This window comes from Rattus norvegicus, chromosome 14, assembly GCF_021556685.1.
Source record: "Rattus norvegicus strain SHRSP/BbbUtx chromosome 14, alternate assembly SHRSP_T2T, whole genome shotgun sequence".
Taxonomy (NCBI): Eukaryota; Metazoa; Chordata; class Mammalia; order Rodentia; family Muridae; genus Rattus; species Rattus norvegicus.
In genome coordinates, this window is record NC_141547.1 from 6,092,089 (window position 1) to 6,112,115 (window position 20,027).

Consider the following 20,027-nt stretch of genomic DNA (forward strand, 5'->3'; position numbering starts at 1 on the left):
GTTGTGGAATCCCGTTTTTCATGAGAAATTCACGTTTGGGGCATTAGTGCTCAAGGACAGAATGTTGTCCAGGAGACTTCTTGGAACATTTTAATTCCAACAGCAATGTTGGCACCCACAAATAATAAAAGTCCTCGATCCCAGGGTTTGATATTGGTTCAACGACACTCTACACTTCCTTCTTTCCACACGCTGATATCTAAGAAGGAAACCGACGGCATCCGGCATGGACAACATGAAGACTCAGTTGCTGCAGCTCTGTGAAGCTGGAGGTCGGGATCAGCAGGGAGGCAAGCTCTGCTACAGCACGGTGCACACGAGAAGCGTGCACAGCACAGACGACCCTGGGTCAAGTCCTTCCTGCCCTCACAGCGCTCCTGCTGCAGCTGCGATGTGTCTCGGGACAGCTACCTAGAATGTGTATGTGTACCATGGCCGCACGTGCTGCCTGACAGGCACAGGATGGGCTTCTGCGGACTGTTCAAACCCAGCTCATGTCTACAGCATGTTGCGATGGCGTGGCTTCTTTCAGCTTATTAAAAAGCGAAGCATTTCGCATGTGAAGATACGCCTTTTAGATGTCAGGCGTGCACACACCTGGATAGTAAGGGCGGACTGGACTGCATGAACTCAGCAAAGGATAAAATGGTTCAACGTAATAAAAGCTGGCCGTGATCCCCTCTGACAACTCACGTAACATGGAAGGAAGACAGTCATAAGGATAAACATCACCTGAGCTTACGGGTACACAAGTGCCTGCAAAGACAGCACAGAGCGGAACTCACAGAGCAAATCACTCCAGGTGTCTGTGTGCTGACCCTGAGTGGTTCAGAATGCGTGCATCCATTTCTTTGGCTCGTGCTGTCCCTCCTTACCAGGGTCATGGGTTTAGCCTTCTCAGGCCGCTGTGCTAACACTAGTGCACAAGGGCAACTCCGGTTTTAATGATACGCTTCTCTTCCTACACTCCGAGAGACAAGTGAAGGGATCGTCCAGATGCTGGCTCTCGTTTATCAAAGTCATTAGCCATGAAAGAGCCCACAGGCCAGAGGGTGCAGTGCGAAGGCTCTTACAGTGTGAGCTTACAGTGTGAGCAAAGCCTGTTAGTTCATCACAGTAGATTCCTACTATTAGCATGTGTGTCTGAAGAACATTTAACTATGAAGTCAATTTGGTATGAAACGTTAAGCGCACTGGTTATTAAAAGTAGATGCGACATGAAAGAAAGCTTTCGTTCTTGCCTTGGAGAAGGATTTCTTAGGCGTGAGTGCGGGCTGTCCATAAGGCTCCATGCTGCTAAGACCTGAAAGGAAGAGCACAGGGTGGTATGAGACAACCGAAACTACCGGACACACATGGAGATGGGTCTCACATGGCCCAGGCTGGCCTCAGCGTGCACAGACGAGGATGCCCGAGTGCCTCACCCTCTCGCTCCATCCCCCAAGGTCTGGAAATGGGTGCGTACCACCACACCAGGGGGAGGGGAGTCAAATTCTGGAGAGAAAATGGTTCACATGAAAGCTGATTGGGAGCCGGGTGGGGGTGGGGGCGCACTCCTTTAATCCTAGCGCTTGGGAAGCAGAGGCAGGTGTCGCTCTCTGTAGTCCAAGCTGGCTTTGAACTCAAAGTGAATTCCAGGATAGACAGGGCTACACAGAGAAACCCTGTCTTGAAAAACAAACTCCCAACCAACCAACAAATTTGTAGCTAGCTGTATTGCTTACATCTGCAATTCCAGCACTTGGGAGGCAGAGGCAGAGAGGCAGGAGGATTGCTATGAATTTGAAGCCAGCTTGGGCCTCAGAAGGAGATCCTGTACCATATCTCACAAAACATAACAAGCCATTTGGAACTGAATGATTCAGGTAGGAGACACTGAATGGAAACTACTCCCCTTGCATGGGATTGGCATTACAATGTCACAAGTGCAGAACTGCACTCACTGCTACTGAGTGGCAGGGACTCTGTTCATTTCACAAAGCACTTTAGCACAGGCACCATGGGGTGGACACGTGGAAAAGTACTTTAGTGGATTTCTAGGTCAATACTGACTTTTCCCTCTTGGCAGCACATGAGTTCTAGGGTTTCTAGCTGAGAATGACCTGTAGGTAATTCTGGCAGGAAGATGGAGGGTGTGGAATTCTTATGAATATATCTCTATAACTTTATGATTAATGTTATCAAGACCCTAAGAATCTTTTCACTTTATTTGAAAGCAATATAGAGAGCATTTCAGAACTCTAGGAAAATAATTTTAAAAGCCTATTGATAGTAAGCTACTGGATCTAACCATCCTTCCCACACACTGTAAGAAATCACAGACAGGTTATTTACAATTCCCCCCTCCTACTCTGTAATTCTTTTTACCCTCTTGATCACAAAGAAGTTAGTCACGTGGGACCCAAGTCAGAGAACGCAGATCCCAAGGTGCTATCCAGAGGTGTGAAAAAGGTGTGGGGCCCTCGAAAGGCAAGCAGCAGCAGATGTTTGTCTCGGTGTTGCAGGAGCTAGTCTGTCTAAAGTGAACTGACCGAGAGCAGGGGACGGACCTCTCTGGCTTTCAGGAGCTTTAGCTCTAACAGACAAACCGCACGGTTTCCAGCATGCCGTTAGCCTTCAGAAGCTGCTCTCTGCAAACCTGGAAGACTCGCTCTGTGCAAAGTACCAAGCCCTAGTTCACACACCCTCTGTGTGCGAGCAATAAAAGCTATGTTTGTAGGTGCCGATTACATAAACAGGTGGGAATCATGTTTTCTGGGTTTACGTTTTGGGCTTGCTGTTCTGTATTGACTTTGTGGGCTTCGGCAAAGTTATCAAACTTCTTGGTGCCTCAGTTTCTCTTTCTATGAAGTGATCAAACAGAAACTCTAGAATTACCCAGGTATGACGGGGATGAAATCACTTCTAGGACTGCTCTGTGGAGAGTAAGTATTAAGTAAAATGGCTGCTACGGCTCTCCTGCTGCCTGTCACCGCACTGCGATGTGAGGCAGAGAGTTGTTTCTATGTTGGTAAATCCACGATGCCCAGACGGGTCCCTGGGACACCGCTGTGCTGTAACAGCCTCGTTAGGTTGCCGTTCGTTAGAGCTGTACTGGTTGGAACTGGAGTCTCCTGTAAGCATGGGGACCTCCTGAGGACATGGGACCTCCTGAGGACATGGCTTCAGTGCCCCTCATGCATTTCGTGGTTTACAGTGTTTTCCTATTTTCTCATATACACTGCGTTTCAGCGAAGTAAACACTTAAAGAGAGCATTTTCCCTCAGATCTTATAGAATACCCTAGAAAGGTAGATACACAGCTTATGATGGGATCTGACCAGCTGTCCAAGAAGAAAGTCACCTCTCCATAAAGCGTGTGAGAATAATGTTCATACCGTTGGCTTCGAGGGGCCTGAGAGCAGAAATGGCAGATCTCGTTGAACAAGGCACCACGGGACAACCGTCTCTGTACAACAGACACAGGAATTACAATGGAAAACCAAAACAATCACAAGGGTTTCAAATAGCTTAAACACCCTTTGGACCATGTTGTAAACGTGCTCCACGTTTTAGAAGCTTCACTTTACAGGGGCTGAGTCCGGGAACCCCACAAAGTGTGGACAGGGTTTAATGACCTCTTCATGCGTGACTGTACCCCCAGCGCCCCCACAGTGAGATGGAGGGCGGATGGAGGACATCCCAACAATCCTGGAAACTCGCAGGCTGGCCTGATGTATGCAGCAGTGAACAAGAAGCCCTCTCCCAAACACAGTGCAGAGTGAGGGTGATCTACAGTCACGCGAGACGCACTCACAGCTCCCCAGCCTCTCCTCACAAAGGTTAAGAAAATAATAAAAGAAAATTAGGGATGGCTTTTTTCTCTTCTTTTCCCTTTTCTATTTTCTTCTATTCAGCCTCGGCTGGCCTTAGGTCTGTTGTGTAGCAGGGTTGTGTGAACCGTCAATCTTCTTGCTTTTGGTTCCAATGCGGAGTTACAGGCGAGTAAACCACACCCAGCAAGTGCTGAGTACTGCTAGTGTCAATGACTGGAGGCCCCGACCACTCAACTTATGTCTGCTCTGAGAACGAATGTCAGTCCAGCACATCAGCCTAGTGCCCTTCCCCCTTAGGAACATGGTGGCTGTGATGACTGACAGCTTACATCACTGTCATTCAGTGGACAGTTCAAAGGTGAGTTCGCTCAGGAGGCAGAGTTTACATGATTTTATGTGTAAGGCCTGATGCGAACATGCTTTTCTTTCAGAGTGAAAATGGAGGTGAAATAAACCGTTATACTCTAAGAACCAATACTACCTAAGGCTGAGAGTAGCCCCAAAGCGAGCACACTGGGAATAGGGGGAAGTACGCCATCTTGTGTGTACTCAAGGAAACCTACAAGGACACTGTGTTGGCAGACACCTCATACCACACCTCTCATCACCTGTATGCTGTTGCTGGGCTGCTGGAGAATGCCAGCTCCTTTCAGCTTTGACATGGGTCACCCCTCAAGGTTATGTTTGCAGGGAGCAATCCTGAGATATGGAGAATCCTTTTAACTAAACAAACCAAGCCAACCAACCAACCCAGGCTGTCTTCATAGGCTGCTATGAAATGAGGTTTTCCTGAGGTCACTCTAACAATAATCCCCTCCTGTGCTCTCCATCAGACCTAAGCACACCTTCTCTAGGGCCTCTGGACACATGTGGAACCCACACCAAGATCATGTGCTTGCTGGGCCATTGGCAGTTAAGTCTATTTCCTGTGGTACATCTTCTGCTCCAGGCCATTAGCTTGCAACTAACTGAGGAAAATGCTACCTTCTTTTAGTTCCTGAGATATACAGTCACCACAAATGTCCGTGCTTCTTTATCGTGTCATTATTTATTGCGGACTATAAAGATGGTCAGAGCAAACAATCTCACAAAAGTCTGGGAAATAGGGACGCTGAGGAGACGGACGTAAGAAGACAAAGAGAGGGAACCAATAGTAGAACTCAGGCTAGAATAAAAGGGATAGTCAGAGAACAAGCTGAAGCTTATGGACTAAGCATTTGGTAAACAATTAGTCTCAGAGTTGTTATTTCTGGGAACAAAGAAGCCTGGTGGAAAAGCCCGGAGGTTGACAGGGAGAGCGGAAGAAAGAACGTGGAGACCTAACTATGACATTTGTAGAGACAAGAGCCAAGGTTTTGAGGCCAAGCATTCAGTCTATAACTAGGCTTGGCAGTGAGGTTCATTTTCACAAAATATCTTCCCTTCCCCAACTTATTATCAGTCGCTAAGGAAAACAACTGTGTCAATCCACATGGAGATTCGGGGCAGGGATTATCTAAAAAGAACAAGCAGTTTATCAATGGTTTCCATATTCAGACACAGCTGCCAAATTTCCCTTCCATAGCTCGGTTTAGTCTCCAAAAGCCTAGATTCACGGGCACTGTGGGAGGTGAATGTTTCCCAAAGATGTCTGGACTCGTAGGGTTATGCTGGAGTCCAGACAGCTGTGAAGACGCCACTTTACAGAGCACGAGAAATAAGACCTTAGCTTGGACTATGAGGATTCTGTTGTCATTGCTGGAGCCCTAGAAGGTTAAAGATAGGCAGGAAAGTCAAAGTCCGATGCAGAGACTGAGCAACAGAAGCAAAGAGTACGGCAGGCGCTGCCTTTAAACACGGGTGGGCAAGAAGCCAAGGAAAGTGGGGAGCACAAGAACTGGAGTCTTCTCACAATCTACAGAAGGAACGTAACGGACACCCTGACTATCCCAGGAAGATCCATTTCTATTTCTGATCTCCGAACCCGCAGAGATGATCATCGTGTGTTGTTTACGGTGATTTGTTAGAGGAGCCACAGGAAATCGATGCCCACATTTCCTAACGGTTCTTCTGTACAAGTGAAGGAAGCTGCTGCTGGCCTTTGGTGCTGTGGGTGTGGCTCCTCTGTGCCTCACCAGCTGATGTGAGCTCCAAGAGGGCAGATTCCACCCGAGTTCTAGGACTGAGGTGTGGCCACCCAAAGCCACCCGGTTTATTCCTGTCTTCCCCTGTAGTTCCCGGGTTGGCCGTATGGTAGGCCTGGGCACAGACGTTTACTAGCAGTGGCAGTGGGGATCCCTCCTTGAGGGTGGCTCTAGATGGAGAGCGGTGTGAGAAACACAGCTGGAGCGGCAGTCATCGGGCCACCACAGAGAACAAAGCTACAGCAGAGATAACGGCAAACAGCCGAGGGCAACCTGACGCCTCCTACAAGTCCACTTTCCAGGCCATGCAACTGAGGACATTCTGATGTGTGCTAATTGCCTATTAGCACTTCCCCAGGTGGCTTCTAGACTGTCAGGAACTCTGTTCTAAGGTTACTCTTTTGTTGGCTGTGAATTAGTATTCTGTAATGTCTGAATGAGAGTACAGGTACAGTCAAGGACTGAACTGCACGCTTACACACCAATGCTGTACCTTGTGCATGCTACACACCACAAGGCTGAGGACTACAGCCCAGTACCTTGTTACTTTCAGCACCACTGAAGGAAGGGAGAGGTCCAAGGCCCTGTTTGCTTCTTCCAAGGTCATTCCATGTGTGCTGACTCCGTTCACATAATGGATGATGTCTAACAGCTGGAGACTGCAGTCCACAGCTGCAGCTGACCTCGGGTTGATATCACTGATATACACCACTCCGTGGGGACTGCCACGGCCTCCGGAGAGAGAAAATCCTTCAAAGACCAAGAAACAATTATTTCTCAGTCCCAGGAGTTTTACTTTTAAATTATGCGCCAAAGTCGCACTGACCGAACTTGGCGATTTTTCTTACCCAACTCCTCTCCGTGGCACGTGACTGTGATGTCAGGCAGCAAATGGGGAAACACGGGCATCCTGGGTAACTCTAGAATCCGCCCTATAACTAGTCGGACAGTTTTGGGCGCAGCTCGCAGCAGATTTACCGCATCGGTGTGGGTCATGTTTGTAACATCTGCGTCGTTAACCTGCAGAAGGATAGAGGGGCAAGCTAAGAGTTGATTCTTGGAAAAGGCCATGTGATTATAACCTACAGTAGCCAGTGAGAGATTCACGGTGAGGCAGTCTGTAATTTATGAGGATCTCTTTCCCCGCAGAGATGAGAGAAGCAAGGATCAAGCCATTATGAATGAGGTCAAGTTGCTAACAAATGCATATTTCACTGCCCTCTAGAATTTAAGGAACTGGCGAGAGGACTTTCAGTTTAAGAAGCAACTTGCAGCAATTCCCACGAATCTGTGTATATAAAGGCTGTAGTGGAAAAGGATCCGACCCCTCTGTGCCTTCACATCCCACTGCTGGGACTACAGGTGGGTGCCACCATGTTAGTTTTCCAGAGTGGCCAGAATCCAGGGCTCTGTGCAAGCTATGCATGCACATGAACTACCAATTGAGCCACATCCCTAGTCCCTGCCACCTCCTTTGGAGACTGGGTCTCACGCTGAACTTGTTATGTAGTCAAGAGTGACCTCGTATTCCTGATCCGACGGTCTCTACCCGCCAAGTGCTGAGGCAGACGCCAGGCGAGTGCATTGTGCCTCGCCAATGCCTTTAGTTTTAAAGTGGTGGGGAAGGAAATCAAACTAGGGAAACTGTCATAACTCAGCTGCCTTCCTTCCCAGTGCTGACTTGCTTTTGGTCATGGCTATGGTCTGGATGTGGCTCACGTGTTAGAGGCTAGGTCCTCTGTGTGACAGTGAAGCCACTGACTAGCCTGGAGGTGTGCCTGCAGAGGGAGCAGCGGGACCCCAGACTCTCTGGCATCCTCCTGAGATGTGATCTCTTCCTCTCACACGGGTATGAGGCCTTCACTTGGGCTAGCTGCTGGTACCAAGTCTTTAAAGCTCCCACGCTGTGAGATAACCGAACTTCTCTTTCTTAAGTTAGCTCCTGTAAGTTATTTCATGATAGTAATAAAAAAATGGATTAAGACAGCCGGTCACAATTGTAAAAACGTCTCCATCCCCCTCAACTGTCTCGCTTTAAAACGTATTACTTTACTTTGAGCATCTGAGTGTTTTGCATGTATCTACGCCTGTGTGTCGACTGTGTGCATGATGCCTGCAGCCCCTCAGTGTCTCACCTTTACAAGCCGGTCTCCAGGCCTTAGCCTTCCATCACCTTTGGCTGGATCCTGTATGACATCATGGACATAACAGCCAATACTCTGACTGCCTTTGGTTACTGTGAAACCCAGACTTCCTTTTTCCGATTTAACCAGGGTAATGAGAAGCTCTACTTCCTAGAGAAAGAACACAGATCGACTTAAGGTTGTCCTCTTTCTCCCCCAGACAAACACGTATGAATATTTCTGCCCTTGGTTAAGAGACAAGAAAGCCCAAATCTTATAACTCAGCCAAGTGAAAAGTCTTCTCAACTCTAGATATAAAGTTCTTTTCTTTACAAGCATGTAACATACATATGTTGAAGTATAAAGTTATATTCTGGAGAGATGGCTCAGCGGTTAAGGGCACTGACTGCGTTCCAGAGGTCCTGAGTTCAATTCCCAGCAACCACATGGTGGCTCCCAACCATCTGTAATGGGATCCGATGCCCTCTTCTGGTGTGTCTGAAGACAGCAACAGTGTACTTGTATATGATAAATGAATAAATCTTTAAAAAAAAAAAGACTTTAGTTGGGAGGGGGACGATGCTTATGTGGCCAATGACAGAGTTTATTGCTACGGATGAAACTGAAAATGCTCAGATGAAGATGCATACCCACTCATCTTGTCTGTCTGTCTGTCTGTCTGACACATGCACGCCTATGATTATCTGAAAATGAACATTATGGAAGGGCTCTTTGGTCCAAGGTATTTATAGCCTGAGGTGACGAGATCACAGGTGCCTCTCCTCTTCCCTTTACCTGGTTTATGGGGTTATGACATAAACACTCGTGACGCAGCTAATAAACTGTGCAAAAGGCTGACTTTTGGTTCAATTAAAGGAACTATCATTCTTGAAATTTTTTCCTGAGCTTGATTTGCAGGCTTAGAAAGTTTAAGACTTTAATAAAATGAGTCTGTGTGGGTTAAACTGGGGTGGGAGGGTAGGGTCGAAGAGGGGGTAGGACAGGGTTAACTATTAACTAGCATTAAGGATGTTAAAAACTCATATGGAAATCTGCTGCTTTATGCAGTTCATATGTGCATGTTTTTTTTTTTTTCCATGAGAAGAGTTTTAATTGGAATTCCAGAAATCATAGTCCGTCAGAAGCTCAGTGCCAAGTGTGGGGGTTGGCAGGGGTTGGCTGCCCATGAGTTGGTTGTTAGTCATGCATGTCCCAGAGGAACCCCCCTCCCCCCAAACCAAACAACACAAGCTATGGCCATTGCTCTTGATTCTGTACCAGAAGTTAATGGTCAGACCAACTGCTGAGGACACCACATACTTAGACACAGGACATGGAAGTCAGGTTGTTACTGCCCAGGAAGTCTCCTCCCTGCTGGGGAGCGTTCACGGAACCGAGGGGTGCTGGGCAGAATGCCAGGGTTAACGACACCAAAAGTCTTATCCAGCTGGGAACTTGGTAAGTTACAACAGTGACTGGCAAGGTAAGACACACCATGGTGCAACAGTGGGACAAGTGTTATGGGAGCAGCCAAATGCTCTCTGGTTAGATCTGGGGCCCATGCAATAAGAGTGCATTCCCAGTGCTGTAGGTCAGACCAGGAACACATTGCTGGAGCCATCACAGCCTCCAGGCATCAACCTACGACTGTTATTTTGGTAAACGGACAATCTGCCCTCTAAATTTGTTACCTCTATACCTAAATGTCGGCATAGCTTTTAGACCCTATCAGAGAAGTTTCTTTGTACTGTGAAAAGTAATTAATACAGATATCCACCACTGGCCAAATTACAGAGACTATGTGTGTGGACTGTTCAGAAATAAATGGGACATCTATATTATACGGCCCTTTCCCCAAGGTTCAGGGAACGCTGTGGAAGGGTGTGCTAGGGGTCGGGAAGAACCAGAGTGAAGCTGTGCCTTCTGGGCACTCCAGGGCCACTGTATTCATGAATTCATATCATCTGTGGTACCCATGACAAGACGAGCCAGGCCGCCCCGCAGCATGGAGGGAGGGACTCGTGAGTGTCCGGCCCCAAGTCATTGGCAGGTGATGGGGGAGGGAGAGTCAGTTTTAAGGGTGTGGCAACTGGTGGGTCAACCGTGCTCCAATGGGAGGCCCCACATCCATGAGTAAATGGGTGCATAAGTGGAACTTGGTGGGTTATCTAGAAAAAAAGAGGGGCACTTGAGCTTGGGTAGAAATGAGGTGGGTCTGGGTGGAAAGTGGGGTGAGGAATGAGGGTAGGTGACTGTGGCTAGGATATACTTCACATGTGTATCAAGTCCTCTTCGAGTTTTAGTTGTGAGCCTTTAATGGCTAAGCCATCTCTCTAGTCAAACCACCAACCAGGGAGTCTGTATGGGACTGACCTAGGCCTCTGAACACAGAGTACACTTGTGTAGCTTGGTCTTCTGGTGGGACTCTAACAGTGAGAGTAGGGGCTGAGTCTGACTCTGTTGCTTGCCTTTGGAACCCTTTCCTCCTACTGAGTTGCCTCATCCAGCCTTCATAGGAGAGGAGGAGGGGCCTAGTCTTAAGGCAGCTTGCTATGTCAAGGTTGGTTGATACCGTGGGAGGCCTGCTCTTTTCTGAAGAGAAAGGGAGGAGAGAATGAGAGGACTCGGGGAGAGGAGAGGTTCAGGGAGGCATCAGGAGGGGAGGAGAGGAAACTGCAACCAGGATTGATTAAATTAAATAAATAAATAAATAAATAAATAAATAAATATCCAAAGAATAAAGATTAATAAAGAGTCCAAATGAATGGCAATAGAGAAACACTGTCTGAGGCTGACCTCTGGTCTCCACATGCATGTGCACAGACACACACACTGGCACGAACACTCTTCCACGTGCACATGTGTACACATGCACACACATTTGTTCCCAGTCTTCTGAAGTTGGCAGCCCACTGGACAGCCAAAGCCCCAGGAATCACAAGAGGTGGGTCATTTGTCTGTGGACGTCTGCCAAAATGGCAGCAAGGCAGTGAGAGGGTCAGGGTGACACACAGTCATGTTTATCGTCCCCTTATTCTCACGGGGGAACGTCAGAGAGGGGTATCATTCATTTAGTATGTGTACTCTAAGCTAGTCTACAGCACAGCTCTTTCTCCAATAGAAAAGGCACATGTCTGTAACTTTGTTGAGAAAAACGCAAGTTGGTTCACAGTGTGTAACACAGAGAAGGCAGCTTACCAGCTCAGAATCCTCAAGGTGGTTTCCCAAGTCATTCTTCAAAGCTGTCATGTTTTCCTCTTTGTGCAGCTGAGAAGCGAGATGTGTAAGGTGTTTCCCAGGGGAGTCAGAGGGAGCACACTCTGCCGGGGGCTGGCGGATCTGTCCCGGGCTCACGTCCAGTGGATGAGGAAGACGGCTACAGAGACAAGAAACGAGACCATCTGTGGATACATTTCAGGGCCAATCTTTAGTTTGTGCCAAGGCAGAAAATGGTTGACAGATGTCCCTGGTTTCTCACTGGACCCTCACTGGCTTTCATCTGTATTTAGACGATCGATTTATTCAACGTCTACTGTGGGTTACTATTTCTAACTACTTTCCGTGCAGGTTCAACTTTGCATAAGCTCTGTAGGCTACCTAAGGACGGTAAGGCAGGCTGGAAGTGTACTTTCTGTTCCTAGATGTTATTCAACATGGAAGCTAATGTGATCGGGATCTAAATTGTACTCCGACCCAGTAAGACAAGGAGAAGTAAGAACAAACGTCTTATTCTTGTGGTCATTTATTACTTAGTACATATTTTCCAAAATTGGGGATTGAACTCAGGGTTGCATTATCCACTGTTTGTGGAGAGGCTCTTTCTGGGTTCTAGGCTGGCTGTCAACTCTTTCCTTCCTCAGTCTTCCAAGTGCCTGGGATAGTAAGATGGGTTCCAGGGTCACTCTGGATGAAATAACAGGAAGGACAGAGGATAGGTGGATGGACAGATGGACAGACAGATGGATGATGGACAGATGGACGGACAGATGGACAGACGGATGGATGATGGACAGATGGAGGGAGGGGAAAGGAGTGAATGGAGGGAGGGAAGAAAGGAAGGTAGGAGGAGAGAAAACATGTATGTAGACAAGTATGTTTGGATGGACACACACACACACACACACACAGCAACAGTTCTAGCAGCTGCTAGAGGCGTGGTTGTGTCTTTACTGCGGCTCCTATGCTTTCAAACATTTTCTCTTTCCAGGTTCCCAGGTCTTGCAGTTTGTGAATTCCCCTCGGTCTCCTCTAGCAATTCTAATCTTCCAGGGTATCATCACCCAAGTAATTCTCTTTTCTTTTTGGTTAAATATTGTATGGAAACACTGCTTTCTTAATTAAGAATAGATATGCTCAAGAGAGAAACAAGGGGTTAAACTGTCTGGCCCAAGAGCTCTCAAGTTTACTAAAACTGTAAGTCCTAACAGCAGGACCTCTGCTGACCTACTGTGTGCACCTACTGTGTGCTAACCACTGTGAATCCACAGGATCCTATTCTTTAGAAAATGCTTTGTTCTGTGTATGCGTGTGCATTAGGCTGCCCTACCCTCTGGAGCAGGAGTTACATGAGGTCATGAGCTAGGAACAGAACCGAGTCCTCTCTAACCCCCGAGTCCACCACATATTGCTTTCTTAGAGCAGTCTATGCTGCTGGTGCCTCGATACACACCCCCAGGGGCTCTGGACGCTGTAAGACCCGCCATACCTGCTCTCTGACTCCGGCTTGCCGGGGATTTTCCGAGGGAGGTAAAACATGGTGCTTGCGGGTTCTCCCTGGCTTCTCAGTGCTTCGGGTGCAAAGGCTGACAGTGGGATCACATTCGGCATTTTCGCTGCAGCTCTCACGGACTCTTCCTCTCCACTGTCGCTGTGGTCGCTGTAACTCTCTCTCCGGGACGGAGGCTTGCACTGTCTTTTGCTTTGGCCGGACAACCCGTTCTCGTCTGAGCTGGCGCACTGCTCCACCGACAAGGGTGACGGCTGGGAATGCTCTTTCCTGCTGTTTAGGAATGCGTGTGCTGGGGAGTGCAGTGGGGTCTGAAAGGGACACAACGAAGGACATTGCATCAACTTTCGACTCTTTTAAACAGCTCATTACGAACCTGCTAAGAAGCTGTACTTTATATAAAAATAGGAACTTTCTGACAACAAATGTAATTTGTGCTCTCTAAAGGAAAATACAAAATGACAGTTGCTAACACTGTAGGAGTTACATTTTATTTGTTACAATGATTAATTTTTTTGGAGTATCAGTCTATCAGTGTACAAATGCCACAGTCCATGCGTAAAGGTTAGAGAATGGTTCTCTTTCCACCCAGGGGGTTCCTGGTCTTGAACGCAGGTCCTTGGGCTTGACAGCAAGCTCCCTTACCTGGTGAGCCATCCCGACAGGCTGACTAACATTATCTTTTCAAACTGTATTTTACTTATTTCTGTGTGTCTGTGCATGCCGTGCCATGTGTGCAGGTGAAAGGAACTGTTGAGTCAGTTCCCTCCTGTCACCTTTACGTGGTTTCCAGGGATCCAGTTGATGTCAGGCTTTTTGCAGCAAACACCTTTACTCACTGAGCCGTCCTACCAACCCCGACGTAAACTTTCACATCAGAGTTAGAGTTGGATTTATATATTGTACTTTGCAGCCTATTTCCGAATGCTAGGATTCTATAATGAATGCTTCCCGACTTTTTAAACAGTTAATATATATTTTGAGGTTTACTATTTTATAAATACGTGTGTGCCTGAGTGCATGCATGGTGCACCATATGTACGCAGGTCCCACAGAGGCCAGACCCGGTGCCCTCTGGAACTGGAGTTACAGGCCATTGTGAGCTAGCCGATGTGGTGCTAGGAGCAAGGCCTGGGTCTCGGAAACTGAACCCATGTCCTACAGAAGATCAGCAGGTGTCCTTAACTACTGAGCTACCTCTGTAGCTCTTTTGTGAAAGAAAGCTTTGGAAATAGCTTTAATGATAATATCAAATCTCTGTGGGCGTGGGCTTTAGGACCCTCATTCCTAGCTGCCTGGAAGCCAGAATTCTGCTAGCAGCCTTCAGATGACGATGTAGATAGAACTCTCAGCTCCTCCTGCACTGTGCCTTCCTGGATGCTGCCACGCTCCCGACTTGATGGTAATGAACTGAACCTCTGAACCTGTGAGCCAGCCCTCAATTAAATGTTGTCCTTATGAGAGTTGTCTTGGTCACGGTGTCTGCTCACAGGGGTAAAACCCTAAGACACCATCAGACTACAAGATGACACCTCCTAGTTAAATGCCGAGGTGCAAACCCCAGTATTTGCAGCTGAACTAGCAAACCGCTATTCTATAAAAATAGAAATTCGTATCGCGAGACCTTACCAAAAGTGCAGTATTGACTTCTGGCAGCACACCAGGTGCGGGTCTGCAGAGGAGCAAGGACACTTCTGGAGCTGTTCCCCTGAGAGCAGATATGACGTCCTGGAGGCACATGAGGAAAGATAGCACAGGAAGATGGGTGAAGCCACAGGGGGTAAAGAGCCAGCCCGCCCACTGGCCCTTCCTTGCTATGCCCGGGCTCCGGCTCACCTGCTGAGACAGTCCCTTCAAGGGGGCTCCGTTAACTTTCAGTATAACATCTCCAACATTGATTTTCCCACTTTCTGCAGCTGGCTGTCCAGGGAAAAGCTTTTTAACCCTTACTATGCTGCCATTTATTAGCTCTGGTGTAAGATTATCTTCTCGAGAGAAACTGAACCCAAGGCCCGAGCTATTTTTAAACAGTTTGACCTCAAATGTATTATCTAGAGAAAAAAAAAATGAAAAAGTTAAATTTTATTAAGCTCTGTACATATGAACACACAAACACACATACTCTTAGGCATGCTTTTCAAAGAGATTTACTCATTTATTAGATGTATATGAGCACACTGTAGCTGTCTTCAGACACAGCAGAAGAGGGCATCGGATCCCATTACAGATGGTTGTGAGCCACCATGTGGTTGCTGGGATTTGAACTCAAGGGCCTCTGGAAGAGCAGTCAGTGCTCTTAACCGTTGAGCCATCTCTCCAGCCCTAGACATGCTCTTAAGGAAGCCCATTTCAGGTATGGCAGTTTCTCCAGCACGTTCTACACTCTCGCACACTCTCTTACTACCATTAAGGAAACCTTTCTTACTTTTCATTCTCTGTGTAATGTGTTTGTGTGGGTGTGCCCGTGAGAGAGAGAGAGAGAGAGAGAGAGAGCTCGAGAGCAAGCGTGTGTGCCTGTCTGTGTGAGTGTGTAAACAAAAGCCAGATGTTGGTGCCAAGTGCCTCTCTTAACACCTGTCGTCTATTCTATTCTAATAAATTCTCTGAGACAGGGTCTTCTGTGGTCCCCGGGGCTCACTGATTCTTTCCCAGCCGCCTGTAAGGACACAGATGGGCCCACATGGGTGCTGGGGATCCAAACTGAGAACTTACCTCATGCTTCGCAGACACCAGACCAACTGAGCTATCTTTCCAACCCCATTAATAAACTTGAGTTAACTGTCTGAAGTAAGATGATAGAATGGGAGGCATTTATAAACAGGGTTCTCAAAGGGGAGCTATGCTTCAACGTCACGTGCTTTTGAAGAACAAGTTATAAGGGGAGAGGAGAATTACAAGAAAATTCAATGCAATGAAGAGAGGTGTTATGAATGCCCAAACTAAAGCTAGCGTGGGGTGAGGGAAAATAAGTTGATATTGCAATGTTTTGGCGAGGCCTAATTTCATCCGGGTAAGCTATAAGGACATTCCAACAAAATTCAATTCAATAATAGAATTAAAACCAGGGGGGAAAAAGTACACATTTCAAGAAGGAAGAAAAGAAGAATACAACTGAGTGGGAACATCCTATTTCAAGTCAATGTCAGAACAGAAACACAGCTGGTCTGTGCTCTGGGCTGATTCTGTTTAGTAAGATCTGTGAAATAGAAATTTAAGTAGAGAGAAAACATCTCGTGTACCAGCAATTCTTAGTAAGAGCGTGTGAACTGCTTAAGGGACCCGGGAGCAAAGGGCACACCAGGATTGGAAGCACAGCAACCTCATGAGAGCTCACATGACACCTGCCGTCATTTCTTGGTGTATTGTCAATTACTAATTGCTAATTGTCAATTACTATTGAGTCTATGTCGGCTGGCACATTTCTAAGAAGACCACAGCATTTGTGAAATACCAAATAGATTCCTGTTTAGGGTAACCCCAAATAGAAATATAAAATGTTAGCAGCTAGGTGTGAGTGTATGTGCCTGTTAATACCAGCTCTCGGGAAACTGAGGCCAACTTGGGCTAAGCTGTTAGATCCTGAATCAAATGAACCAGAATGAACCAAAATTTAAGGTGCAAGTGGATTTGAAGCCACCTAATTATATATCTTAGTTCATCCATACCAAATTTCACTTAACATTTAACAACTGTATACTATTGCCGTTTAGCATTCTGCTATTCGAGGTGTGAGGGTTGCTTGTTCATTAATGATACGTGAATTGTGTCTCGAGAAGCTAAACGACCATTTCTGAATAAATTACTGGTGTGTGTGGAAACAGCTGACAGGTATTTACAGTGCTAAGTGACTGCACTCAGATTCCATGGCCCTGGATGTTGTGTGCTGGTCACGGTGATGCTACCTGAGCTCTGTAACTGACAAGGGCAGAGATAGCGAAGTACAAACTCCTATTCAACACGGAAAAAACTGAATAGGCTAAGATTTTAATAACATGACCTGAGCCTCAAGGCCTGACCTTCAGTAACAAAGCTGTAGTCTTTGACATGGGCTGTTTGCTTCTCCATCTTTTCTGGGGCTTGACTTTGGGCATCCTGGTCTGGAGTGGGACACCGTGGGCTTGCAGGATCACGTTCTCTAGATGTTGGCGACTGCCCCTTTTCTAACAACAGATGGACCACCTGAGAAAATGGAACAGTGCATCATTAGCTGCGAAGAACGACATTTTAGGACTTTGAACCGCGGGAGGTATAACGCAGTCCCTAACTGCTTGCTCCACCAGAGCACAGGCAGAGAGAAAAATGACACAGGCACAGAAGAATGGAACTGAAGGTCTCGAAATAAAACTTCATTATCTTCTGTATGAAGATAATAGGAGAAAAAAGAAGCTATTATCAAACATATCAAACATGTCCAGTACTTGTGTGTGTGTATGTGTGTGTGTGTGTGTGTGTGTGTGTGTGTGTGTGTGTGTGTGTGTGTCTGGGGGAAGTCACCAGGCAGTAATTACAAATATCCTTATGAACAATCTAGCCGACTCCTGGTTGAAAGGGTATTTGAGCACAAGGAATCTAGCTTTTGGATTGAAGAACGGGAGGAGTGAGAAATCATTAGAAAGTCATCCATGGTTGGGAAACATTTACAGATGCAGTGTCCACCACTTTCCATCAGGCCGCTTGCTAAGGCAGGGCTAAACATGGCACTGAGGGTCTGCCTCCTTGGTGGACAATCTCCTCAGAACGCATGCTTCCTGACGTGACGGCAGAGATGGCCTTGGCTTCCTGACTGACAGGTTCAATGAGAAAGGTTATTATTATCCCCCCACTACTGTCTTCTAACTGTCACGGCAGGTTGATATCATGGCCTCTTACCTGCCCCGTGTTTCTCAACGTTTCCACAGCCTGCTTGTGGGTCGCTCCTTCCAGACTGACTCCGTTCACAGCAAGCACTCGATCACCTGCAAGGTAGGGAGTTGTGTTGGAAGACGTGAAATCATAAAATAAACATCCAGGGTTTTTAATGCTCAGGGGTTAATTTCATGTTGATTTGGGGAGAGACTCGGATGGATTTTGGAGAGAACGGAATATTGCTTAAGTGCTCCTGATAATCTAAAAGAATGTGGAAAGGAAACACTATTAACCCCAGTGGATGTGGCAATGAGACCCTGCCGTCCTTGGGCTGGCCACAATGTGTGAGCCCCCTGCCCCACGTTCCCAAGCACAGGACAGTAGGTATGCACCACCCGTCTGGCTGGAAAAATGTGAATTTATACCAACAGGCTTAAATCACGAACACAGAGCGGCTGAGCGCACACTGGCAGCACGTCTCTAGCGAGCTGTCTGTGACGTTCAGTCAGGGGCTCCTCGCTTACTGTCTCTCCTCTGCCCAGCACTGTGCTGCTGAGCGCAGTAAGGAGCCTCGGAAAGCCTTAGCCATGTTCTGCTAAGGGATAAACTGCAAGATGAGTTTTTGCTGTGGCGTCAAGTCCTACTTCTTAAAATAAAATTTAATAGTTTTTAGATTTGCTTTTTCCATGAGTGCTTTGCCCGCACGTACGTCTGTGCACCGCGTGCACGCCAGCTCCCTGAGGAAGCGCTGAGCTTCCAGGTGGGTGCTGCCAATCAAACTCAGGTCCTTAGCAGGAACAACTGCTCCTAACCACTGGGCCGACTCTCCAAGCCACAGATTTTTTTATGTTGCTTTATAGATAAGCATATTCCCTCATGACTTTAAAACTCTGTAATGTCTTCTCTCTTGTTTCTTTGAGACAAGGTCTCTCTGGACAGCCCTGGCTAACCTCGAACTCACCTTGCAGAGGCCTGAAAACTCAAGAGATCTGCCTGCTTTAGCCTCCCAAGTACCAGGGTTAGACTCGTGCAGCACATCTGGTCTTAATTCCTTATTTACCGTGATATTGTACGTGTGACTTCTGCATTCGTATAGACACTGTACCTTTGTGAATTCTGCCATCTGTCTCTGCCGCTCCGTTGGGAATAACGGCTTTCACATAGATACCACCATGCCGGACGCTGGTATTCACACCTCCCTAAATGGAACAGACAGAGCGGCAAGGATTGACATGAAAGTATTTGCACGCTTTCAAAGGCGAGCGCTAGAGAGGGTTCGATTCCCAGAGAGAGCTGACTCCACATCAGCTGCTCAGTTAATGCCCAGCAGCACTGTTAACTGCATCCCCACATGGAAGGCAGTTTGCTGTTTTGTTTCCCCTCTCTGCCTCTCTGTCTGTCTCTCCTGTTCACTGGATCAGTAAGCCACATCTTGGCTAGTAGGGAACTGCTGTCCCTTTCTGTGCCCCGCAGTGCGAGCCAAGCAGACAGCAATGTTCACCTGTGCGGGACTAACGCCGCTTTTCTTTTATGTTAAAGGAGGCTGAGAATGGTGGAGTACACCTTTAGTCCAAGCACGAGACAGAGGCAGGTGGATCTCTGTGAGTTGCAGGCCAGGAAGGGATACGTGGACAGACTTTGTCTCAAAAAAACACAACAAAAGAAAACAAAAAACTAACAAACAAAATAAAAACAGAAGAGAAGGCTTTGGCAAAAAGGTTCTGTATGTGTGCATGTGCGTGTGCACGCCAGTCTAGAGGCTGATGCAGGAGTCTTCTTTAACTGCTTCTCTGATTTTGGAGGTAGGGTCTGTCTCTCAACACCTAGCCTGCTGTCTGGGCTGGACTGGATGATCAGCAATCCCTGGAAGCCTTGTGTCACCCCAGTGCAGGGCTGCCCCGTGCACTGTGTATCCTGTTTGGTTTGTTTTTAATGTGGGTGTTGGTACCTGAACCCCCTGACTCATCTCCCGCGCTGGCTTACCTCCACCTTTAATTGCTTATGCAATGACCAGGGAGGGACCTTAGACTGTGACAACTGATAAAGCTGCAGTTCTGGAATAACGCATTATAGAATTCTAAGATAATGTTATCGAGTAGTTTATATTCATATCTCTGTTATCTTAAAGGTATGTGGGCAGTTTTGGAACCTCTACTTTTAAGGTTTTAAATGTGTTACCAGGGAATGTGTATTAGAGAACTAGCACGTAAATATTCACGTTCTTTAATTATTCATGGGCTAAAGAGATTATCATCTCACGATTTTACACGTGCAGAAACCATTAGATATATACAAAAAGTAGCCATACACTGCATATTCTGCATATGATATGCTTAAATTAAGCAAGTATGAAATGTATGGAGAACAGGCAATTCCCAAATTTTTTAAAACCACAG

At 47.0% G+C, this 20,027-nt stretch overlaps 1 protein-coding gene across 11 annotated transcripts in view; it reads right to left on the bottom strand.

Annotated features, from left to right (window-relative positions):
* Positions 1–20,027, bottom strand: part of Ptpn13 (protein tyrosine phosphatase, non-receptor type 13) — a 174,295-nt gene that overhangs the window by 22,888 nt on the left and 131,380 nt on the right. For all 11 annotated transcript variants that reach the window (NM_001100789.1, XM_087584017.1, XM_087584016.1 and 8 more), the window contains 12 exon segments: positions 1,242–1,303; positions 3,377–3,447; positions 6,477–6,687; positions 6,786–6,957; positions 8,073–8,231; positions 11,259–11,436; positions 12,766–13,097; positions 14,416–14,514; positions 14,623–14,837; positions 16,803–16,965; positions 17,656–17,741; positions 18,737–18,830. In NM_001100789.1, coding sequence (NP_001094259.1) covers positions 1,242–1,303; positions 3,377–3,447; positions 6,477–6,687; positions 6,786–6,957; positions 8,073–8,231; positions 11,259–11,436; positions 12,766–13,097; positions 14,416–14,514; positions 14,623–14,837; positions 16,803–16,965; positions 17,656–17,741; positions 18,737–18,830 — 1,842 coding nt within the window.